At 39.4% G+C, this 26461-nt stretch overlaps 2 protein-coding genes across 2 annotated transcripts; both read right to left on the bottom strand.

Annotated features, from left to right (window-relative positions):
• Positions 1-9135: 9135 nt before the first annotated feature.
• On the bottom strand, positions 9136-10653 carry LOC129770640 (uncharacterized). The gene is made up of 5 exons (XM_055773597.1): positions 10438-10653; positions 10274-10371; positions 10032-10209; positions 9321-9962; positions 9136-9236 (listed from the first exon to the last, which is right to left on the bottom strand). Exons 1-4 carry the CDS (start codon positions 10574-10576, stop codon positions 9874-9876), a joined length of 504 nt encoding a protein of 167 aa, XP_055629572.1. The 5' UTR covers positions 10577-10653; the 3' UTR covers positions 9136-9236; positions 9321-9873.
• Positions 10654-20070: 9417 nt separating this feature from the next.
• On the bottom strand, positions 20071-22160 carry LOC129770088 (uncharacterized). Its single transcript, XM_055772716.1, has 4 exons — positions 21966-22160; positions 21812-21903; positions 21559-21736; positions 20071-21503 (listed from the first exon to the last, which is right to left on the bottom strand). Exons 1-4 carry the CDS (start codon positions 22069-22071, stop codon positions 21406-21408), a joined length of 474 nt encoding a protein of 157 aa, XP_055628691.1. The 5' UTR covers positions 22072-22160; the 3' UTR covers positions 20071-21405.
• Between the last annotated feature and the right edge of the window lie 4301 nt (positions 22161-26461).

Below are 26461 nucleotides of genomic sequence, written 5' to 3' on the forward strand. Positions count from 1 at the left end.
TATGAAACTACAACCGAATCATCCTCAGACACCAAAGCTGTCAGACTTACCCATTCTGTTTTATATATAATTTTTTTTTATATTTTGTGTAATCTAGTATTATATAAAGGTTGTTATTAGCATATTGAGAATCTCTCAGAGAGTGATAAAGGATCATATTTGATGAAGAAAAATACTAAACTACTGTAACTACTTTTAAGTCAAATTTCTGACTATTTTCTATTTATATATAATTTATAGAATCTTATCACTTCGGATATTATTTTAGAATGCATCGAAATTTTTTAATCTCTTTTTAGGTATTTAATTTTTTATTTTTTTAGTAGACTCGAAAGAGTCGAGTAGTATTTGAATCAACTCGCATTAGACATTCCTTCCCAATCAGATATTAATCAAAAATTATGAACCCTTTTGCTCCTATATTCCGCTTGACATTTGGTCGAACCCCGCAACATGTTTATATATATATATATATATATATATATATATATATATATATATATATATATATATATATATATATATTGTTTGTAAATCATGTAAAATAATGTGGGGTGTTACGCCTTTTCTTGTCTGGTTTTTCCCCATCACATTTCATATTTCATTAAGACAGTAAAAAGTCAGATGAAAAAATAAATAAATAAAATAAAATAAAACATGCAACAGTAAGGTTACCCTGCTGGAATTTGGAAGCATACTTTCATGAAATATACGTTTATCTAAATAAATGCAGTGTATATCTATATTCCAAACTTATGGATACTCTTCCATATCCGCACTAACACAAAAAAAATCGTATGCTGCTCATATAGCTGCATATAGAATTCAGCATTAGGCATGAATGATAACCGCTCGTTATGTTATGCTAGCTCACTCGCATCTATGTTTTCATTCTATTTTATTTTTGGTTTCCGCCTCCGTTTATTTTTGGTTTCCGCCTTGTGGAAAGAAACTCTATTCCATACTCCTCCTTTACCCGACAAGAAAACAATCCCCTTCCGCTCGACGCTCTGCGACAACCATGTTGCTTCGATTACCACCAAACGAAAAGTGTTGTTGCTTCGAATCGCGGATGGCTTATTTAACCAAATATGTTGAAAACGGGCAGAAACAATTGTCAGTTGCTCGTTATTGACTGCTCTGTTCGGGAATGTACACAAATCGGCAGAACAAATGTATGGGAAAATGAGAATGCTTCCGGTTTTCATTAATTTAAACTGTTAAGGCATTAGTGGATTGTACTGTATAAAGGGTGTGTCACATCAAATTGCATCACGGAAAAAACGCTGTAGAAATTTAATTTTTAGGAATTATATCTTCAGCTTTCGCTTATAATCAGATAAGAGTGTATAGATCACGTTGGCCATGCTTCACTGTCAATTTTTCGTAAATTTGGAAAAATGTCGTCGAACGAAAAAGACGTGAATTAATCCTGCGCATTAATTTCGAGAATCCGGAGTTGTCACATCGGGACATCGGTAAGATGCTGGGAATCGTCCAATCCACGGTCAGCAGAGTACTAAAACGATACTTCGAGAACCTAAACATCGACCGGAAGGTGAAGAACGGCAAAAATGGATGCTCCGTCAGTGAAAAAGATCACAAGCGCGTAGTTAAGCAGTTTAGACGTGATCCGAGAAGTTCGGTCCGGGATGTCGCCAATAAGCTGAATTTGTTAAGTTCATTCGTCCAGCGGACCAAGCAGCGAGAGGGCCTGCGTACATACAAGGTTCAGAAGGCTCCTAACCTGACGAAAGGCAAAACATGGTGGGGAAGACGCGAGCCCGGAAGCTGTACACCGAAATGATGACGAAGCCGTATTGCCTGGTAATGGACGACGAAACCTACGTCAAAGCGGACTTCCGTCAGCTGCCGAGCCTGTTGTTCTTCTCCGCAGAGGACAAATTCAGCGTTCCGGAGGAGATTCGCAAGCAGAAACTATCCAAGTTTGCCAAAAAGTACATGGTGTGGCAAGCAATCTGCTCTTGCGGAAAGCGGAGCGCCCCTTCGTGATGACCGGCACGGTAAACGGGCAGGTTTACCTTAAGGAGTGCCTACAGAAGCGCTTACTACCACTATTGAAGCAGCACGAGGGCCCGACCATCTTCTGGCCGGATCTCGCTTCGTGCCACTATTCAAAGGACGTGTTGGAGGTTCTTTTGCATCCGCCGTATAGTCCGGACCTTGCACCAAGTGATCACCACCTGTTTTTGTCCATGGCGAACGAGCTAGGTAGTCAGAAGCTAGCCACAAAAGAGGCCTGTGAAAATTGGCTATCCGAGTTTTTTTGCCAATAAGGAAGCGAGCTTCTATAACAGGGATATTATGAAGTTGGCATCTCGTTGGGAACAAGTCATCGAACAAAACGGCGCATATTTGACTTAAAACAGATGATTGTAACTAATTTTATGAACAAATGAAAATTCAAAACTTTTTTGGACTTTTTTGACAGCCTAATATATATATATATATATATATATATATATATATATATATATATATATATATATATCTGTATACTCTGTATACTCGAGAACCAATCAAGCAATTCGAACCAAATTAGGCATGTGGAGCTTTTAGGGGGCACAAAACGTTTCAATGATCAATTGACACTCCTCCCCCTCTCTAAAGAGGGACTGCCATACGAATTAAACGCAAAATTCTATATAACTCGAAAACTAATCAAGCAAGTGGAACCAGATTTGGCATGGGTACGAGAATAGTCTTTATGATGTTTTGCTTTTTTTGTGTATGTTTTGCCTCAGATCAACCCAAAATTTATTTTTTTGTTATCAAACACGTTCATGGGTTCAATCGCTGACATGTTCATTGATTGATCTTCTAATCCACCCTTTAAAATTACCTTTCGCTATAAAATTATTAGCACTTCTACCAAAATCGTCATTATATTATTAGATTATTTTCAGACACAATTCGGCTTCAAGAGTTTTCAACCACTTGCAAATTACATGTTTCTCCGTTACATGGAATAAATGTTTGATACAGAAAATATGATAGAATAAAGACTGCCCCAAATCGGACAATTCCTTCCTCGAGTTTTGCTCTTATCAACACATTCGGCGATCCATTTTTATTTCTATAGATGGAAGAAGATTTAGGAGTGCGTTTCATCACATTAAGCCATTTTAGACCAAGCGTTCGAAAAATCGAACAGCAAGCTTGATAATCAACCATATGGTAATGTTTTTGCACCAAACGATAGCTTAATTTATTAGCTACCGCTTACCATCAATTTCCTTCAATTTTGTATAACTTTATTGAGCAATAAATTCTATTTACAGCTAGTATGTTAGGAAGATGTTTTCAATTTCAATTGAAAAACCAAATAAAATACAAAAATATGTCAACTTTTCTACAGTATTTTCTATTTTCTACAGTATTACTGTGAGAAAAGAACAAAATCATTCGTCTGAGCCTCCTACAGGAAAATAACAGTCGGGGAAATTGAGTGAACATTGGCGATAACGAACATTTTTTTCTGCAGAATCAATACCAACACATCTTACCTCCGCAGCGCATTCGGTTTGTTTACATTGGAAGACGGAAGGTTTTTCATTTATTTGTACTATTCCAATTGTGAATGTTTGCAAATATCGATTAATTTAGTAAATGTTATTGAAAATCTATATGATATTTTGTCCGTAATAACCTCAGGTGATGGAGCCCGTAGAATTCTGTGTGTGAAGTAACTGGAAGAAATGGTTCGTACGTGTAACGAGGATTCTAAGGAGATTGCTGGTGTGAATATTCTTCCGCCGCTCCGAATGATATCTTGCTGGCTCTCTATGCCATTGTTTTTGGTACTTTACAGGTTTTGGAAAATATACGATTTTTCGGGAAATAGATAATTGGGAAGATATAGCTCTAAAGCATTGACATCGCTCCATGGCCAACAATAAAAATAACAGCAAAAAAGTCACATCTCACCTTAGGTGGATTAATTTAGGTTTATACTTAGAGACCTCCATACACCCTGTGCTTGTTCGTCCTGGAATGTAAAATTGATGCATTTATGAATACCGTTTATTTGCAAATTGAAGTGATTTTTAGTTCGCAATATGGTTGTACTTGCAAAAAAAGTGCGGGTTTCGGCCAAGATGTGTCGAACCACCATAGAAACATTTATTGTTCCTTAAAACTTCCATATGCCAAATTTGGTTCAATTTGCTTGAATAGTTCTCGAGTTACGCAACCCCCTCCCCCTCCTTCAGAGATGGGGAGGAGTGTCTAACCACCATAGAAACATTTGTTGCACCCAAAAACCTCCACATGCCAAATTTGGTTTCGTTTGCTTGATTAATTCTCGAGTTTATTTTTTCGTTAGGTGGTCATTTCTATTGTGGTGTGGTTCGAAAAATCACTTTTTTCATTTTTTTTCCAAAAATGACTTACATTCAAAAACTTATTAGTTATGAACTACTGGACCGATTCTGATGATCAGCATATCAAAATAAAAAAATAATTAGCTGGTCTTTTTAGAAAAAAATACTAACAGTAAATTTGAATTTTGTTGTTATCATTGATTGTATTTGTTTTTAGGGTTTTCATGGTCTCGGGACCAAGGGCGCTATATGTTTTTATATTTATATATATAAATATAGATCTATATAGATTTATATATATAGATATATAGATTTATATATAGAAAGCTGAGGATTTTTATACATAAAATATCTCAAAATCAGAGATGTGTTATTTTTCGTTTTAAGGCTATGTTTTTTTTTAATTTAACCGATGTCAAACCATGTCAAACCGATATAGTGGTTCTCAGATTTTCGTAAAAAGGTGTAGATTTGTTCTTTCTCGCAAACAATTAGACCCATATTTTTTATTCTTTCGTCAGAGTGACCACTTCCGTTTTAGGGTGGTCCAAAAAATCACATTTTTCATCTTTTTCATAAAATTACTTTTCTCAAAAAATCATTACTTTTGAGCTACTGTACCGATTCAGATGATTGACATACCATATTAAAGCACTTTAGCTAGTTTTCTTTGAGAAAAATATCACACTAATAACTGAATCGGATTCTAGTTGCAAAGAAATATTGAACGAAGACTAAAACATGTTAACTTTTAAAAATCATAACTTAATAACTAAAAAGAACAAATCTCTGATTTTTTTATATAATATGTGGAAAAACCATGTAAATTATAAAAAATCCAATGAAAAATAACGGAAACAAAATTTTAATTTTCTGTAACTGAAGTATGACGTATGTAAGACGAACTGGTTGGCTTGAATTTGTTATATCGATCATTAGAATCGGTTCAGTAGCTCAAAAGTTATGATTTTTTGAAAAAAGTAACTTTATGAAAAAGATGAAAAATGTGATTTTTTGGACCACCCTAAAACGGAACCAAATGGTCACTCTGACGAAAGAATAAAAAATATGGGTCTAATTGTTTGCGAGAAAGAACAAATCTACACCTTTTTACGAAAATCTGAGAACCACTATATCGGTTTGACATGGAATGGCTGTATAGATAAATATACAGATAGATTACAGGGGAACATCGATTTGACGTACCCTCGTTATTACGTTACTCGTTACTCGTACACATTTTCAATTTTTGACAAATCTCTTCAGAATCAATACTTAGAGTTTCATGAGCAATAGATTGGAAAGGATATTTAATCTCACTGCGGATCATTCGCTCACGGATAATAGGGGTTCTACTGTATACTCCATCCTCATGCGTTCAAGTTCATGTGGATTAGCTAGATGATTCACCGTTCGTTGTAGACGGATTTTGGATATTCCAGCGCATTGAAGATTACTCAGCTGTCAGTACACTACATTGTCTCTGTGCAACAACTATTAATATGAAGCCATAAGTATAGTTAACACCATCTCGCCTATGAATCTCCAAATGAGGTCGTGATTCATCCAATTTGCTCGAAACTAAATTGAATACATACGCTCGTATTCAGCTTATTTTAGGGCAAAAGAGTTAACGTGCTGTATGTTTGAGACTTATTTTCTGATCGCAAGAGACAAGATCATACAATGGAAGGCTGTCCACATATAATATATAAGGAAGAAAGGAGTTCGCAAACGTTCACTATTGTCCACGTATCATGGGGTATCCCCACGTGTTCACGTTGAACGAATTATTGAAAATTTAAAGGTTTATGAATCTAAAAATAGAGACTCCACTGTCATATTTTCCACTTTCGGAAATTATTATATAGGCGTAAGATCCATCATTGCTGGTGAATCTGCGTAACGCAGACCTCATAAAATGTTTGTTGCATTGATAATCGACGGCGCAGTCATAAAGCAATAAACAGAACTTCTAACTAATTTAAAAAATTAAACAAAAAAAACCGCATGAAAAACATGGGGATGTTCATGCATTTTTACGGAGGAGGTGGGTGTTTATTTTTCTTATACACGCGGTGAGTGGACGATAATCGGTATAAGCATTAGCTCAAGTAAACCCACGCAGTCGATGTCATGTATTTGTAGTTGTGAAAAACAAAAATAAATAAATAAATAATATATTCCAAGGGGATATTCCAAGGCGACTCTTTCAGTCCGCTTTGGTTTTGTCTGGCACTGAACCCCCTCAGTAGAACGCTCAATAGGAACTGTCATGGCTATAAGATAAGGTATGGGGACGGCGCCAACGAAGAAGTGACCCATACCTTCTATATGGTAGATCTCAAGGTCTACGCTGATTCTCGTCAGTGTCTATGTGTAGCTATCCGGGTTGTCTTAGAAATAAGCAGGGACATCTGCATGGAGTTCGGCCTCGAAAAGTGCCGCTGTATCCACCTGCTGAAAAGACAACTTCCCGAATCCGTAGGCTTCGAGGTCTATGACGGCGAGCAGTGTTTGGATTTCGATCAAAATCGAATGATACACAATGTGTCATGCAAGTAAACTCTCACGAACATATAACCAAATATGAGAGGATCATTCAGATACTTGTATGAATGTCAGTAATCACTTGTGTAATATTTAGTGATTAAACTGAGAGAGGAACGAAGACTGTTGATTGCATATCCGATCTGTATCAAACATCGCATACCATTTTCGAAGCCTGCATAAAAGCTTGAACCGCATATATCGTCCCGCTCTACTATAGCGAAACCCACTGCACAGGCAAGTGCAAAGCAATAAATGATACAAGAAAAATTACGTCATCATTCGGTCACCATTTGCGGAGAGCAACAAATGGGGAAAGAGAGCGGTGTTGCTAGTAAAACTATGCGGTCTATATGAATATACACATTTCAAGGGATAGAGGCGTTAAAAATGGAAAATATAATCTGACTACCCTTCCATTAGCCTCTATCGAGCTAAATAATCATATAGTTTGCACTCTCTGAGACTTAAAAATCAGGATCTGCTACATTAGCTGAATATGAATCTTTCGCTTTGCGTTGTCCGTACGATCCTGCTGTTTCATGATGCATGGAGAGGTCGGTATGCATATGTTAGAGGCAAAGAAGAAAATAAGCTTTCTGCACCGAAAGCGTATATGATAGCTTTGCTTGCATGCTGGTGTGCAATGAAGTGCGAGCCGATGCAGAGTTGTCTCGTTCTCTTTTGTGTCGTGATTTGCAGCACATAACAACAATAGAATACCGCTGGGGGAAATGTTTCCTAAAAGATCATATTTGAACGAACGAAAGCGATTTTTTCAATGAGTGGATCATTTGGCAAACACCGGGCTGTCTGCGCCGCTGACAGAGGATACGGCGCTCTGCACTTGGCGCATGCGGAGTACCAACTCAACTGCAATCTGCAGACAGTGGAGGAGAAGATTGCAGCTTGGAAGCAGAAGGCAGTGCATGGTGCCCACCCCCATCTACTGGACCGGCCAAATGTCGACAAGGCCGCATCTAATCTGTGGCTAACGCGTGGTGAACTCTCTTCAGTAGTAGAAGCCGACATGATAGCCATCCAGGACAGGATAATGCTGACGAGAAACTGCAGGCGGTACGTCTGGTATCAAGACGTTGATGACATTTGCCGGATGTGCCATCAACCAGGTGAAAACATAGAGCACATTATGGGAGGCTGTACCGTTTTGGCCAACGCAGCCTATACCGAGCGCCACAACAACGTGACCCATATTGTCCATCGACAACTGGCGCTGCAATGTGCTTTACTGGAAGACAACGTACCAAACTACCGGTACCTGCCTGCAGCTGTCCTGGAAAATGACCGTTTCAAGCTGTACTGGGATCGCACTGTTCTGACCGACCTCTCGATCCACCACAACCGCCCAGATATTATGGTTTACGACAAGAGCGACCGCAGGGGGTCTTCGTAGCCTAATTGGTTGCGTGTCCGCTACTAAGCGAACGATCATGAGCTCATAACTTAGGACCCCTCAACTGACCATCTTTGTGTGTTATTCTAGCTACTACGTCCACGCAACAATCATCATGTGTCGGTAATCCCAGTCCCTTACCGCTCACATTACGATCTGCTGCATCGGTAATTGGTGCTAATTCTAACACAACAATGGAAACCTCATATCAAGAGTCCCGTTGTGGACAGTCCAACTGTGAACATTCGAACAATAGGAATATTGTAACGCCGAGTAACGCTGTCAGGCGGCATGTGTTGTGTATCGATAGAATTGGAATACTCTTAGGCCTAAACAGCTACTGTGTAATAGATGAAAAAACAAATGTTGGATAGAAATGGATAGAAATCTTACGCCCAAAAATGGCCACAGTGTAATATACAACAATAGTTATCTTAGGATAAAAATATATACCAATAAATTCGGCTCTGTTACAGCTGAATTGCTAAATGAGCCTATCAAACAGATGGGATAAAAAAAAAGAGCGACCGCAAAGTCACTATCATCGATGTCGCTATTCCACTGACCCAGAATCTGAAGGAGACCCACGGTCGCAAAATGTGCAAGTACCGACCATTGGCCGTGGAACTCAAAGAAATGTGGGGGCTAAGAGGGTCCCAAGAATTGTTCCAGTCGTTCTTTCTGGAACTGGAATCGTCCCGAATTCTCTTCTGGAAGCGCTAAAGGTGTTGAACAAGGAGAAGGAATTGGCCGGTATCCAAAAGTCGGTCATCCTCAGCACCTGCGCGATTGTCCGACAATTCCTCGGTCAGGACTAAAAAGCACAAGCATACAGATACGTGTATAGACTAGTCCCCCTTCGGCATTCAGAAGCCCGGGTGCAGGTGAAAATTCTGGCTAGGTTCGCCTAGTTAAAAAGTGAGACAAGTCTGCAAAAAAATATATATAATGTGTGTCATAATGTATAACGTACGTATATAATGTAACAAAGTATTTCTTGTATTTCAACTTACCATTGATCGAGCTAAAATTACATTTTGTCCTGTTTGGTCTCATATTTAGTATATTTAAATTCAATAAAAAATAAATAATTTTTAGTGGTTTATTCTCCCTTTTTGTGTTCTGTGTTTTAAGAAATGACACACTTCTTCGGACGCTATTGGGCATATAGTCTAATGTTTCCTCATCATGTCCTAGTTACATGAGCATGGAGTATTTGATAGCAGACTATTTCTCTTCTTTGATGGCACTTATTGTGCTGGAGTATCATCGCCGTCTCAATGTGGAATAACCTGAGTTATTTCTTCTAGTACTTAGTTGAGTTCTCTATACCAAAAAGCACGTGTTGATTGTATTCGGAGTGACAAGTCGGTGAATACACGTTTATGAGTGCAAGTCGGAGGATATTCGTTTGACGAAAAATTCCCCGGCCTTGACGGGAAACGAATCTACCACATCGATATATGTCCACCAGCCACCCGATCATGGATAAACACTGCTATTGGTAATGTAACTTCTTAAATGAACGTTCAGGAACGGAATGACCGCTTCTTTTCTTTTGAACATTTAAGCTTCACTGCTTCGTTCTCCATGAAACTGTTCCATCACGTACCGCTCAGCGCCGTCTATAATCCACAACTCCAGGCCGAGTATGACTGAAAAAATATTATATTAGAGATCGATTGATCAAGAATCGTTCGATTGACGTGGTGGAGAATAGTAACCTGCAATTGTAATGAGAAAAGCACTCGTAATGTTCTGGTCCTGCACAACCGCCAACGAATGATCACCGTTGGTGCGTGCGATCTGCAGCATCACGATATGGTACGACCAACGAACTATCAAGACAAAATTTCTGACCAGCATAAATACTCGCTGAAGTCGAATGTAGGAAGGTTGCGCCTATCAATTGAGATGACAAATGTTTAATATAGAAAAGTTCTCCTCGTGCACAACTATATAATACTTCTTCGATTCCGATTTTTATGAAGATTGAGAACATTGCCGACAACATAAACACTATCATGATAACCGAGATGACTATCAAGTGATAGTCACTTTGATCTGTAGAATGAAAAACATCACGTCAGATGGTAATTTATCGCTAACAGGTCGTTCCAAAGTACTTACAAAAATGATTCAGGTAACTTTCGCGGGAAGCTTCATCCACCAGCCTTTTGAAGAAAATTATGGCGCCGGTTGTGGATCCAAGAAAGCAAATCACCGCATAAATGAACCCAATTTTACGAAATATTTTCACTTCCATCATCACTGCGACGTATTACGCGCTTCCAACCGATGCCAAGAGGAACACAATCCAAACAAACGAATGAACTAACCGACAGGTGTGAGATGAATGAAGCTGCCGGTGAACGAAACGGGCGCTTTTTTATGTACAAGTACATATATACAAGCCCAAGTTGTGCGCGGGAAAACCATTCATAAACGATGCAAATGCTCGGTGCTGCCCACGGCGCCAACAAGTTTACGGGATTTTACTGGCTCGAATGGAATACCGCACGGGTCATGATTTTGTACGGGTTTCTTGAAAATGATCTCATTGAATTGCAACACTTGGTGCAATAAGCTCGATTGTACTACTGATTTTGGTGCAATTGGTGTAATACTTGCAGCGATGCTTCAAGGGAGCATCACGAACAATTCATGGTTGTTTATATTTATAAGATTGAATTCGTGAATTCCTCAGTACTTATATGCATTGTACAAGTACCAACAATAGGAATTGGTATTGATCGAAATTTATAATTATTTGGAATATTGCAACATTATCGTTCTGCTTGAGTGTACAATTCTTTACTGATTTAATCCGATTCCGATTTGATGAGTTAGCCTTTGGATTGGGTTGTTGAACCGTAATAACCGTGAGATTAGCCAATTCATTCCGTATCGTATACCTAAATCGAATTGGCACTAGAACAATTAATGCTTGGAGATGAAGCATGAACACGAAGAAATCCATAAACTTGACAATTCTACAATTAATATAATTTCTTCAATTATAATAAGGCTGAGCAAACGTACCGTTTATAACGGGACCGTACCGTTTTTTCGATCTATTTTGATTGTTCCACTTTTTTATCAATCTGTACCGTATTTTGAATATAAAGCATAGAATAAAAAAAAATTATTTCAATGTCGTTATTTCAACACATTTATTCGAACGAACATCCGATTGGAGTTTTGATTTAAAATTATGCTCAGTATTTTCGTATTCATGTAGAACAATTGAAAAGTTTTTGTGATTTCATTGGTGAATATTATACAAAATTGCCTGAACATAGTAGAAACCCACAATTTTTCTTTTCTTTTTAACCTTTTATCGAGAAGCTTAGTATTGATGACGGATTGCATTTAATTTTTTTCACAACATAAATTTATTGTTGTACTCCGCGATCTATTTGGAAACCCGTGGCTTTTTAACAAGAAACCGGATAGTTACCTTCCGATGTAATTTTTCATTAATTTATTATAATTCTAAACATATAGAGGATGAAGTTTTTATTTTACTGTCTAAAATTTTCAAAAGGATAGGTCTACTGGGCGAATTTCTACAGCGTTTTTTTTGTGATGCAATTTGATGTGACACACCCTTTATTAAATAACTTTTGGCATTTTCTTTTAATTCATACTTCGAGCCCAAGCCCGTATGTCGCACCTTCCTCTTTACCCCGTCCATAAGGTTCTGTACAACGTCAGGTTGTAGTTTTTTTTGAACAGAAATCCATTTTCTCTTGAAGTCCGCCTCCGATTTGACAACTGTTGGGTTCTTCCGGAGGGCCTGCTTCATAATCGCCCAATATTTCTCTATTGGGCGAAGCTCCGGCGCGTTGGGCGGGTTCATTTCCTTTGGCACGACCCCGTTGGTGACTTTGGTGACCCCGTTGGCTTCGTACCACTCCAACACGTCCTTTGAAAAGTGGCACGAAGCGAGATCCGGCCAGAAGATGGTCGGGCCCTCGTGCTGCTTCAATAGTGGTAGTAAGCGCTTCTGTAGGCACTCCTTAAGGTAAACCTGCCCGTTTACCGTGCCGGTCATCACGAAGGGGCGCTCCGCTTTCCGCAAGAGCAGATCGCTTGCCACACCATGTACTTTTTGGCAAACTTGGATAGTTTGTGCTTGCGAATCTCCTCCGGAACGCTGAATTTGTCCTCTGCGGAGAAGAACAACAGGCCCGGCAGCTGATGAAAGTCCGCTTTGACGTAGGTTTCGTCGTTCATTACCAGGCAATGCGGCTTCGTCATCATTTCGGTGTACAGCTTCCAGGCTCGCGTCTTCCCTACCATGTTTTGCCTTTCGTCGCGGTTAGGAGCCTTCTGAATCTTGTATGTACGCAGGCCCTCCCGCTGCTTGGTTCGCTGGACGAATGAACTTGACAAATTCAGCTTATTGGCGACATCCCGGACCGAACTTCTCGGATCACGTCTAAACTGCTTAACTACGCGCTTGTGATCTTTTTCACTGACGGAGCATCCATTTTTGCCGTTCTTCACCTTCCGGTCGATGGTTAGGTTCTCGAAGTATCGTTTTAGTACTCTGCTGACCGTGGATTGGACGATTCCCAGCATCTTACCGTTGTCCCGATGTGACAACTCCGGATTCTCGAAATGAGTGCACAGGAATCATTCACGACGCTCTTTTTCGTTCGACGACATTTTTCCAAATTTACGAAAAATTGACAGTGAAGCATGGTCAACGTGATCTATACACTCTTATCTGATTATAAGCGAAAGCTGAAGATTTAATTCCTAAAAATTAAATTTCTACAGCGTTTTTTCTGTGATGCAATTTGATGTGACACACCCTTTATGTTCGAATTTCAACAATGGCAGAATAATTGAACTTTTTATTTGTTTCGGGCTCTGCCTTAAAGCTGTTCTTGTTCTAATCCAAAAATTACGCTACGTAATACAATCCTGTTGCTTTCATTTGAGAAAAGAAGAAAAAAAATTGTGCAGGATACAGTTGTGAAATTTCCAAATAAGTAAATAAAGGTAAAATTTTAGAAGGAGAAATTTTAAAGTTAGTGGTTTTTAAGGTTTTATTATTAATTCCATCCAAAAAAATCATGATAAACTTGATTGTATTTATCAACCAAATTGAAGCTCGCTAACCAATCTTCAATTCGATTTTCGATCTTCAATTTCGCTGCAATACCATTTTAAACAATTCCTGGTGAATTTTCAACTATAATCTACCAAAATCACGAATTTTACTTCACTGTACTCATAAAAGCTAATTAACTTTCACTTTAACGTTGAAATATTTTATTTTCGCTTGAAATAAGTCATATTTGAAATATTAAAAAAATATTTTTTTGAACTGTGTATAATCGATATTGTATCGTATTCTTCTCCTATTGACGAATTTACGTTAGAATTGCAACCAGATGGCGCAACGAGTAAAATGATGATGTTCTGTTTTTTTTGGTATGAAATTGGTTTCGATGTTTTGAAAAATTATAAATTTTCTCCAATTTCCCCAGATTCAAGTACACTCAGGTTTTTTTACGCGATTTTTTTGCGCGGTTTTTTACGAGTTTTTTTTACGCGGATTTTCCAATTAACACGTTTTTTTACGCGGATTTCCCCATTAACGCGGATTTTCTAATTAACGCGGTTTTTTTACGACAGTGCAATATCACATCTCCCCCCAGCTCACATTTTTCTATCATGTTCCCTCAGGGCAAATTATGGTAACTAGTGCTTGTAACGGAGCTTAGCGCTTAGTGCCGCACCTTATCATGATTCTTAGGTGGATTTTAGGTGTTGGGTAACGAGGAGCTCGCCGGGCGGTACAACGGGACGGGGTTGTTATGGGCAGCGATTTGTTGTCCTCTGGACGGTCTAACAGTGGTACTGCACGTGCATCGGCAGAAGAGTTTACAAATTACTAGGGAATCTTCTAGCAACAGCAGATGACCTCATTCGTGAGGAAAACCGAACCATAGCTACCAGTAACCAACGAAATTGCAGGAAAAAACTACGGGTTTTCGGAAGTGAGCAGCACTCAACTTTTTACTTCCGTTCTACGTAAAGATAGTCCCATTTCATATCTATCATTAGGTGACATGGTTTTTTTTACGCGGATTTTACAATTAACGCGATTTTTTCTACGCGGATTTTCGAATTATCGCGGTTTTTTACGCGGATTTTCCAATTAACGCAGTTCTTTTACGAGGTACGTATCCCCCGCGTAAAAAAAACTTGGGTGTATTCTTTCTACGCTGAAAAGGTTAGAAAATCATCATTTCACATTGTTTCATTCATAACATATGACGAGTGATTCGGTACAAGCGTTATAATTTACATTTTTTCACTAGGTAAATGATGGGGGGCATTTGTTACGCTTCCAACATTGCAGATCCTTCTCGTATCGGTCGAAAGGAAGCCCCTGCATAATCAATGATATTAACCAAATTGATATGATATCGATTGCATCGTCATTATTCACAGTTTGAGCTTCTGAAAAATGTCCGGAAGTAAGTACCCATAAACTATATTCACAATCAAACATAAACATATCGAAGATTATCTATGACTTTGGTCCAATCGGGTGTTGAGACCATTGTAAATAGACAAAAATATAATTTTCTTATGGTAACATCCATACCTCTCACGCTAAAGACCACGAGTTCAATTCTCACTCCCGACATTCTTCCAAAAATGGAAGTTAAGTGACGAACCAGCCAAAAAGTGTTGAAAGTCACAATAATACAGACAGCAGACAGCAATATAATTTTCTTACCATTTACTGATGAAATTTAGTGGCTAAATTGAATTTAAATAGAAATTAATGAAAATCATCACGACCGAATCGCGCTTTCGAATGCTCATAATAAACAAACATCATAACTTTTGTAGTTCTGAGCTGTAATGTGGGTGTCGCATGAGCCGATTCAGCTTTGCGTGTGTTGTCTCCGTAGCACATGGCTTCTGTGTCTCCCTTAATAGCGTAACAAAGCGTAGAGTAGTGCGGGCATAGGTACGCAAGGGGCAAAAGTGCGCATTGGCCTTTTTGAAAATTTGACAACAGTGTATTCGTTTGATACATTATTACACCAGCAGCTCAAACATGTAAACAAGATACATTTCATGAAAGTGGCAAATAGTTATGAGGTAAAAAGAGTTATGCGATGTTTTGATCTAACTTTTCCAGTTTTGGAGATGACGATTTACTTACCTAAAATAACTGGAAAGTTCTAAACTACACTGTCAAGGAAACCTTCGTTATATAGTAGATGATAGTGCGTATTTGTTTTTGTGAAAAAGTTCAAGAGCTTTTTTTAAAAAAAATGCTTGTGGGGCAACGAGCCGTACTGAACTTCATCTCGACACATCGCTTGCTCTGTTCGTTCTGGAGCTTAGTTCTCTCTGCACCTGCTGCTTGATCTCATCGACTTGCGTTTGGGAGAGCATGTTGTTGCGTACTATCGCTCTACGCCTCGCGTTCATCGCGTTCTGATCAAGCCTCCCGACGAACTCTGGATACGCTTCCTCGAACATTGCGAGTATTCGAGGGCGACCGCTCATGTCCGTCTCCAAAGCAGTGCAGATGTAATAGGCGCGGATCACGAATTCATTCATTTCGTGTGTCCACATGATCCGGCGCCTAGTGGTACCCACAAGTGTGGACGACTGTCGTCTGACAGTCGCAACACGTCTCGTAGGCGCAGCGTTTCTTGGGTGATGTCGATGGCTACTGTTTCCGTGTGGCGGTAGCTCTTCGGGTTGAACCCGGCTGGTGGCCCGCTCTTGCACCTCGCCCTCCAGCCGCTGGCCGCTCGCTCTTACGCCCGTTCCAGGACCAGCCCCAGTTCGGGGACCCTCCTCGGGTGATCGCATTCTAATTACTCTTCGTGATCGTAGCTCCATTTTTTTGGGTGTATCTCCTTTGCCCGGGAGACAGCGGGTTGGCAAGGCATCCATGACCCGGGAGGCCTTTCCCGGGAGAGATATAGCGCTCTGACTCGCTCGCACCCCCTCACTTAGCCACTTTCGACACCCGTTCTCGGAGCCAAGACCAGGTGTGTGTTTTCAGTTCACGCCCGATCTAAAAATGTCGTCATATGGTCTTCGTGGAGGCGTGAGATAGGAACATTTGAGAACAACGGGCAGGCTCCTACCCTAGTGTTGATCCCCATTTGAGAACCAACCAATTTTTTTTTGGCAGACTTATTAACTAGGCGAACCTAGCCAGAATTTTCACCTGCCCCCGGGCTTCTGAATGCCAAAGGGGGACTAGGCTCTGCGGAATGCACGTATCTGCATGCTCGTGCTGTTTCAGTCCTGACCGAGAAATTGTCGGACAATCGCGCAGGTGCTAAGGATGGCCGACTTTTGGATGCCGGCCAATTCCTTCTCCATATTCAACACCTTTAGCGCTTCCAGAAGTGTCTTCGGGACAATTCCAGTTCCAGAGAGAACGACTGGAACAATTCTTGGGACCTCCCTTAGCCCCCACAGTTCCTTGAGCTCCACGGCTAATGGTCGGTACTTGCACATTTTGCGACCGTGGGTCTCCTCCAGATTCTGGTTCAGTGGAATAGCGACATCGATGATGGTGACTTTGCGGTCGCTCTTGTCGTAAACCATTATATCTGGGCGGTTGTGGTGGATCGAGAGGTCGGTCAGAACAGTGCGATCCCAGTACAGCTTGAAACGGTCATTTTCCAGGACAGCTGCAGGCAGGTACCGGTAGTTTGGTACGTTGTCTTCCAGTAGAGCACATTGGAGCGCCAGTTGTCGATGAACAATACGGGCCACGTTGTTGTGGCGCTCGGTGTAGGCTGCGTTGGCCAAAACGGGACAGCCTCCCATAATGTGCTCTATGTTTTCACCTGGTTGATGGCACATCCGGCAAATGTCATCAACGTCTTGATGCCAGACGTACCGCCTGCAGTTTCTCGTCGGCATTATCCTGTCCTGGATGGCTATCATGTCGGCTTCTACTACTGAAGAGAGTTCACCACGCGTTAGCCACAGATTAGATGCGGATTTTTTAATAATAATTTTTTTTTTTTAATTCCTGATTCCAAATAAGGTGGTTGCAGAATTTTAATTTCAAATGTCTTTCCTCGTCGATTCTATGTTGAGCCTTTTTTTCAAAGGGTCGAGGAACTCGGATTTTAAAAACAGATTCAGTGTTCATACACACACTCTCGTGTACTGTGATGGTGGATGCGACTGTGTGCGAGAGGTGGCCGTACGAGATGGTAAGGTCGTGGGATTGCAGCTGCATTGAATGATATTGGTGTGGATGCATTGCTTTCCCTCGCTTTGTTCGGACTTGCTGCTTCGAGCGGGCAGAGTGGTTTGTTTTTTTTTTCGTCAGTTGTGCAGTCAAATTTTTGTGTGAGCTCGGATCCACTGTCAACGTAGCCTTGAGTGCAGTTATGTTGAATCCGAGTACATATGGTTTGATTGTATGGTAGCTAAGGTAAGGAGACGAGATATTTTGTTCGCTTGGTCTGGCCGATTTCGGGTGGCGCGAGGGGACACTGACAGCCGCACCGGTGCAATTCTGTGTAGCTGTTTACTTCTCGCGATTGCATACGATTCGAGTGGCCCCATTTTCGCACAGAGGTTCATTAAATTTAACTAAAATATGGAACTAGTATGAACATAGTAGCTTTAGTGTGTTAATTTATACTCTAATTGAGGGTGATTGTTTCTAGATGAGTTCTCTCGGTTACCTTCTCAGGTTTCCCCACAGTTAAAACTTCGCAGTTGCGATTGGATTTCGATAACAAATATGTGCAGAAAAATTTAAAATCTAATTAATGTTACAAGTTTTCCTTCTCAGGATACCTAAAGATCTCTGCCGCGTGTTGAGATATGAGATTTTTAAAATTTAGTTCCATTCAATAGATTGCGTTTACATAATCACATCACTTACCACAGTGAATCCTGATTCTTACCACTTCCCACTAACAATTATGCCTTCCTTGATAAACGCTAGGGAACCACGCTATAGAGGCGACCCTTCTGGCCTTCGGGCGGCGAATATCATACTAACATTCCTTTCCTTCCCCTGGTGACTGTAAGGACGTGGCCGGCGTCGTTATTGACCATTTAAAGCTCGAATCACCGAAAATTGCACAACGAGAATGATTTGCTAGTCCCAAGCGTCGTTTTGGTGCACCCGTGGCCGAGTGGTTAGCGTCTCACATTATCATGCCGGGTGTTCGGGTTCGATTCCCGTTCTGGCCGGAGGATTTTTCGTCAAAGAAATTTCCTCCGACTTGCACTGTGGTCACGCGTATTCTAGAGCTTGCCCCTCGGAATACATTCAAGGCGTGTTATTTGGCTTAAGAAATCTCAACTAAGTATTAATGAATGACGCTAGTTAATGCATATGTTGAGACGGCAAAAGTTCCACAGGGAACGTTAACGCCATACAAAAGAAGAAGAAGCGTCATTCTGTGTGTTCTTTGTGCAATTTGGTTGGTTCAGGTCAATCACGGAGAGCAACTACGAATTGTACAGTCTACCCAAGCTCAAGCTCAAGCTCAAAATTGCTTGTGAGGTAACGGTGCGCAGTAGCTGTGGGGTAAAAGTTCGTAGCGTTTTGCTCTGAAAAAAAATTATAAAATGTTTTCAACAAATTTTTTAACTGGACCCACAAGAAGAAAGCTGATTTGAAGAAATACGCTCCATAAATGCTCAAATGGCCCGACAGAGGCTTCGGGAGGGAGTCTCGAAGCGTCGGATTGCGGCAGACCTCGGTATTCCTGAATCAGCTCTGAGGTAGGGGCTCATATCAGTAAGTGATTTTTTATATGAATCTTCTTTTACTCACATTTCTACTTCTGCCGGGATGTGCCAGCGAGCACCTAGGGTGGTTCAGACAAGTATTTACGAATGAGCAGTCTAAGGATTTGGCGGACCACTGCAGATAGGGTTGCCAACTATTTTTTTGAAAAATCAGGGAAAGTCAGGATAGCTCATATGGGGTTGTCCGGAAAGTTCGTACCCATTTTTGAGAAAACAAAAGTATTATTTTTTGAATTTTATATGCACAGTGTTGTTTTGCAATCAATTCAGGAAGTTCTGAAATCTTTCAGGTAGCCTAACAATTCTAAACATTATCTAATTATGGAAGCTAATTTTGCGAGCAGTATTTGTGGAAATGTATCGACTGGTTGTTTGGTAGAAGCTCACAATACAGAGTTCCTCTCCAATACCACCTGACCAGATCATAATTTTTTTTCAGGTGAAGGCCGGGTCAGTCTGATTGTTTAAAATGACCTGTTTTCATCACCCGCCACGATTTGCTTTAAAAAAAATCGATGCATAGATGAAACGCACAAGTCGTAACGATTTACGTAACCATGTTTCAACTGATGCACATGAACGGAGATTTCAAACATATGTAGTGTACCTGCTAATTAATTTGTCGTGTCTCACGGATCATTCTTACAACTTCTTGCTTTACAAACAATTTAATATATATTCTTCAAGAAATAAAACACTTTTTAATAATAATTACAGTTTAATAGAAAAAATATGCTTACACGTTCTTACTTCTAAAATTCTTGTACATTGGATGTTATTTGCTGCGAACATGTAATAAAACCTGTATCGTTTTTATTTAACTGTACATAATTTTTGGTCGCTTATATTCGTTCCATCGTTTCCGTTCCAATTCTGTTTCTAATCTTCGTTTTATTGAAATTGAATTGCGAGAACCTTCGGGCATATGATTCAACCACGTTGTAAAACTGGCAGGAAGAGATTGGGTTTCTAGCTTCATGAGGAATCATCGTCTGTCTCTCCGAACCCCACAACAGCGTAACGAAGCAAAAGCGCTCCAAGGCAAAGCGTCGGAATCCTCAGAATCGAAATCTAAGATGAGGAATGAAAATAAACAATTGCTTAAAAATAATTTAAAATGGATTTCAAATGAAAAATGTTTTTATTTTCACCATGTATTCTATTCAATAACGGTTATGTTTCGTTCATGTTTATATTTTCACAATGAACTTCAAATATATATATGTTTTTTTTCAACAATGGGTTTCAAAAAAATCAAGTGAAGGTAACTACGTATTCATACACTTGATCTATATAAATAAAAATGATTTGGTGTCCATTCCTCACGATTTAACTCAATAACGGAGCAACGGATGTCAACAGTCAGTATCAGGATTGATGCATCTTAGTCTGCATCAGGTTCAAATGTCAAAAAAGGAATTATATACCGCGAGTATAGATTACGTACATAAAAATAATCTCTGCGGGAACTTCAGTGTTCGAAATGATTTATATCAATATATCAATTGAGGGTGGGACGAAGTTGCCCGGGTCACCTAGTTTATTATGGGGCAAAGGTGCGCATTTTTCTTTTTGTCTCACAATAGGTATGTGTTCAATCACAAACACAACTCAAGAAATGCTTGTACTACGTTTCGAAGGTAATATATATAGTTACAATTTGGTAAGCAAACGGAATTTTATTTGCTTTTATTTCAAGAGTTACATTTAGGTGCGCACTTTTGCCCCGCATTACTCTATATCGGAAGAACAAATACAGATATAATTTTTTTTAAACAGTTAGATAATGATAATTGAATTAGTCAAAGTCGTTCGTTCTAAGAATGAAGGAGGGTGGGGTTCTAGACATGGACATTTCGGACCCCCCTCGTTTGCTCAACCAGGGTGTAGTAAGTCCCTTAAACGGACTCCTATACCCGAAGATACTTCTACTGGGGACGAGTCACCTCCGATAGCTGTTCTAGCATAAATTGCAATCTGACGTCAGCTTTCATAAAGGGTGCAGTTTTTCCGGCATAGCAGTATCGCTATCGCTGAAGCTTATCCTGTGTTTCATTTTCACCTCCCACAGTCTTCAAAATCCTTGTTTAGTATATATTGATGAGTTCCAACCTCAATCCGACCAAACTATCGGGCAATTAAAAAATCTGCAGTCTGCGGGGGCTCTTAAATGAACAGAGCATGCATGTACGAATATTGGCTTTTTATTTTTTCGGAAAATGTCTTCCATCAGCTCGATTGTTTTGGATTCGAATCTTTGATCGTCAAAGGAATCATCAAACATATTTTTGACCAATCATGTTTTTACACAGGTGTAACTGAGGGAATCTTTACAACTTCAGTTGGCTGTTCTACGTGACGCTTTATTCCTTCCAATATCCACAGTTCGAAGGCAAATACACCTAAAAAATATGAATAGAATATCATAAATGTGCATAATATTATTATTCCACCCACCAACGCATATCGCAATGGCTACAATTAGCAGCAATACCCCAACGACTGCTTTTCCAGTGGATGCGGTGTTCGCATGGTCAACGATCACAATCAACGAGTTGATGAACATATAGACCAACCCACATATGCTGCGGAATATCACGAAAATCCTGTACACGATTATGTATTCAATTTTTTCCTGGGGAAAACAAACAGTGTTAAAATTCGAACCAAACCACTTCACTTCTCATTTGCCGTCTCAAACAACACGCGCCTTTTCTATGCCGATCATCAGCATAATAGCGAACGCCAGACAAAACAAGGCAAATATAGACTTCAGCGCCAACACCGTGTTATTTTCATATTCTGCAATGAGAGCAAAATCCCAAAATCACATCACAACCATAAAAACAACGAGTCCCCGTTACCGCTTCCAAAGTAGCCAAGACATCGAATCGCTTCGAAAACGGCCACAACAATGATCAACGTTGCGTAGATGTGCCCAACAAATCGGAAGGTTTGAACCTTTGCCATAGTTGTGTTCCGGGCTGGTTGCAGGATCGGATGGCCAATTACTGCCGCAGCTGACGACGCGAAAAATAAACTGACATTACACGACTGACAGCATCCCAAAACCACCGCCGAGAGTGGCGGTTAAGCGGTGAGATCTGCTAAGCGAGTATGAGTGCGCGCGAGGGAATAATAATAAAACGACGGTTTTCGAACCTATAAGTGGTACGGAGCACTTTTCCCGCCAGTGAGTTGCGGGTAGAAAGCCAGCATCGTTGTTGTGGAGTATTTCATCGGAATGATATATCCAGCTGGGAAGCAAAGATTTCGATGATTTGAAACTCAATAAGTGTATCTATGAATTAATTAGTCGTGAAGGTGCGTGACTACGTGTTTTATCTGCTTAGAATTTCAATTTGATTGAAATGGCATTTATAAACTCGTTTTACAGTTGTTTGCCAGAGGTAGTAAAGCGGCTGTTCATTTGTTTGGCAATCTTTTGTAAAAACATTTTTTTCTAAGAATATATCGAATACACGCGTACCGTCCTCTAAAAAATAAGATACGCCGTAGAAGATTATCGACAAAATTATAGGAAGGATAACATAGGAACTGCAATATTACACGATATGGCATCACTTGCTTCTGCCAGCCCTGCAGTGGTGGCAAAAATAATAAATACACTGCTGGAGTTTGTCATTTTTACCTGTTTTCTTACAAGCTTTGTTTACTAAATTAGGTAATATAACTTGTGCTCCCGTGGCCGAGTGGTTAGCGTCATAACTAACATGCCGGGTGTTCGGGTTCGATTCCCGTTCTGGTCGGGGGAATTTTTCGTCAAAGAAATTTCCTCCGACTTGCACTGTGATCACGCGTATTCTAGAGCTTGCCACTCAGAATGCATTCAAGGCGTGTTATTTGGCATAGAAATCTCAACTAAGTACTAATAAAAATGACGCAAGTAATACTACGTTGAGACGGCGAAGTTCCTCTAGGAACGTTAGTGCCATTGAAGAAGAAGAAGAACTCAGCAGGCTATGCAAAAGAAAAGATCTTCATTTTTCAAATATCTGAAGACGTTTGAAACTTTTTGCGAAGACCAGTGTATTGCCGGTGCCAAATTAGAAAAAAAAACACTACTGACATAAACATCTTGAATATAATCAATTGAGTTTTATTATTCTACATTTTTTTGGAAAAAAACAATATCACTACCTCGTTATAGTGCCAATCGCCGCGTTCGTTGTCCAGCTAGTGGCTTCTAACCCAGGCTTAAATGATGTCCGTTAATAAAGGTCAGAGAACAATCCAGCTGCTCCAGCGAACGAAGGCTACCAGAAGACACCCACAGGGAACCTGGAGGACAGGACCAAATGACCAAGAACCATTCCAAATACTATAAAAAAAACTCAACAGAGATGGCGCTGGCGAAAATAATCAATACAAACATTAGGTGCACTTTATTCCAATTTCTCAAATGAAATAACGTTCTGAAAACGGAATGCAATTTCTTATCAATCGGGAAGTTTTGCAATGCGAGAAAAAGATGGTAATCACTTGGTGCCAGATCCGAACTATATGGTGGACGCATTAAAATAACCCAATCAAGCATCCGGATTTGTGTGGCCTTGCGGTGTCCTGACTACACCTCTTCTGTTGGCCAATTCTGGATGTCCTGGTCAATCGCTAGCTTCAAACTATCCATTTACTGACAGTAGATATGTGAATTTAGTGCGTTGAACTAAAAAAAATATTGTTTAAAAAAAAACTAAAATAAAACAAAAATAATTGCACGCATTTTACTGTCATTTACTGTCATTTTACTGATTTTTTTTAGTTCGAAATGTCACCTCTACAACGAGCCTAAACTCCTTGAACGATTTTACCACACGGGACACGGTCGAATGGTCGATTCCCAACCGTTTTGCGATCCACTTGTGGGACCCGGGCCCATGATTTTTTGTCGAAGCACTTCTTGTTTGGAGATCATCTTGACAGATTGTGACGAAATTTTGCACATGTAAACATTACACTCTAAACTAGTATTGCCCAAAATTTCATCAATTTTTACCCATGCAATAAAAAGTTATGTACAAAAAAAAGTGTTGCATTTTTTTCGAGTACAGTCTTTATAAGCCCGTTCTTCTTTTGAATAGGGTAAATCATAATGATGGAATGTTAATTTCTGGATAGCAATTGAAAACAATACGAAAACAAGAAAATTTGCTTACACTATCAGTGCGATTATTATTTTCGACATCGCTGTATTTTCAAAACTTTTACTGCTCAAAGGGGTAGCACACTATGAACATCATAAAGAGTATATGATCCTCGCGATTTTTTTCAACGAGAAAATAAATTACTATGAATAATGAATAATGATATCATAGTTTTATTAGGTATATATTACTTAACAAACATAAAATAATAATGTCAATTGGACTGTTCCCTGAATAGTCGCAACCGGTTTGTTGACCCCTTGCAGCCAAAACCATATAAACTGGTGGGAGTTCTACAAGTTTTTCTAGTGGACCGATTTCAATCACTCTTTTTTTTTTACTTAATCTTAGATATATTTCTTGTCAACGTACGTAGGATTTCTTTCGAAATATCGGTTTTTAACGGAATGGAGACATTCTTTGTGTGAAAAAATGCGTTTCTGCCTAAAAAATCGAGACAAAAATATTCAAATTTTTTTATTGTGCTCAATATAAAAAAATCTACGTGCGATGACAGGAAATTTCGTGGAGAATCTGGGAAAATAATTTCATCAAAATCGGAACAACCGTCCCGGACATGGTTTCGAGAAAGACGCTTTTAAAATTTTGGATACATTTGTTTCGTTTATTTTGATGCCATCCCTGGACCATAAAATTGTCCTTCATCGCTTAAAAGGATATTTTCCTATCGCTTTTTTGTTGCCGAGTTGGACTTGGGGGCTTCTCCAGCTGCTTCTGAAATCCGTATCTCTGCTGGTTCGATTCGTTCCTTTTCCAATTTTCCACAGAATTTTTTGCACTCCGGTCCACTAATTGTCTTGTAACTTCGAAGCAGAGCATCTTGTAAACCTTGGATAAAAACTACATTTTTAATTTTTTTCAAGTTCTAGTCTAGTCAAGTCTAGAAATTAGAAAAAAAAATATTTGTTTTTTTTTCATAATTCTGAAGTTTAGACATTCAGGTTATGTAACTGGAAGGATTTTTCGAAATACTCTTTATTTGCCGAGTTATAGCCATTTTAGTGACGCAGTATCTAATCCAGTACGTCCTTGATTCAAAACTTTCAATGCGTTTTCTCGAAACTACTTTTTCCAAACTGGCATGCATGTTATTTTAGGATCTACTGTGCCCACTTTTTTTTAATTTAGTATGAAAATTCAATATATACTTCTCTATCGCATTGATTTCGGTCAATTCAAAAATTGAAAAAAAGTGCAATCGCTATAAAAAAACTTGTTAAAACATGTTTTTATTTTCACACTGCCGCCATTTTGGCTAAGAACATTTTTTTGAAACTTGTCCAAGATTCATACCAAGGCGTCGTCTTTACTGGCAAGATTCTGTTGGAGTTTTGTTGTTTCGAATTATCAGAAAGGTTGAAATCGTGTACAGTTCGAACTCGATTATATACTGACTCGAGCATATGATTCGATTATGTGCATTTTTAGACTGGATTATACCCTGCGTTTCACAACTATAGAACCAATCTTTTTTTTTGAGTTTCCAGAGATATGTTAGAAGTCGGTTGAATCGAAGTTTATAGTGTAGAATACAATAATTATCTTCATTTATAAAATCGGCCATTTCAACTTTACTGTTGTGTTGTGTTGTGTTCAGGCGCGAAACATTAAACCAGGCAGAAAAACTCTCAATACTTTATATAATTAACGTCAGTTTAACATGAATTCGGATAAGTTTCTTATTCGTAGGTTTCTCAAAAAGGCCTGGTTTAGATAGCTTACCATCAACACAAATGAACAGGCAAAAAATCATTTACTGCTGCTATTGCATCAAAAACAATGTGATAATTGGGTAATTTGGCATCAATTCAAAAAATTCGGAAAGTTATGGAATGGTTTAATGGAAAGGGGCTTCAGATTCTGGGCTGGTCAGCTTGTTTACCAAGTCAAACCCCTGTCAGGAACTTATGAGGAGTGATCGGACGAATAATAGATACAGCTTACAAGTAGTATGAGTCATTTGAAGAGCTTTAACGAGCAGTATCCTCTGCGTTGAACGAGATACACATTACAACATGGCGCGGCATGGTCGTAATCACTCCAAATGGGTTATTTGAACTGATTGAGAACTAAAGATGACCTACGAATTAGAAACTTATCCGAATTCATGTTAAATTGACGTTGGTTGGGTGGTTCTATAGTTATGAAACACTGGAATTTTAGATTTTTAACAT

Source organism: Toxorhynchites rutilus, chromosome 2 (assembly GCF_029784135.1).
Source record: "Toxorhynchites rutilus septentrionalis strain SRP chromosome 2, ASM2978413v1, whole genome shotgun sequence".
Taxonomy (NCBI): Eukaryota; Metazoa; Arthropoda; class Insecta; order Diptera; family Culicidae; genus Toxorhynchites; species Toxorhynchites rutilus.

Bases quoted from the DNA above. Each gene is read 5' to 3' on its own strand.
- LOC129770088 (XM_055772716.1), bottom strand. From the start codon at position 22,071: ATGGCAAAGGTTCAAACCTTCCGATTTGTTGGGCACATCTACGCAACG. The intron at 21,904-21,965 runs GTAACGGGGACT...CTCTCATTGCAG, and splicing joins TCTTGGCTACTTTGGAAGCG to AATATGAAAATAACACGGTG. The intron at 21,737-21,811 runs GCGCGTGTTGTT...TGTTTTCCCCAG, and splicing joins TGATGATCGGCATAGAAAAG to GAAAAAATTGAATACATAAT.
- LOC129770640 (XM_055773597.1), bottom strand. From the start codon at position 10,576: ATGATGGAAGTGAAAATATTTCGTAAAATTGGGTTCATTTATGCGGTG. The intron at 10,372-10,437 runs GTAAGTACTTTG...TTCATTCTACAG, and splicing joins AAGTTACCTGAATCATTTTT to ATCAAAGTGACTATCACTTG. The intron at 10,210-10,273 runs GTATTATATAGT...CTCAATTGATAG, and splicing joins TAAAAATCGGAATCGAAGAA to GCGCAACCTTCCTACATTCG.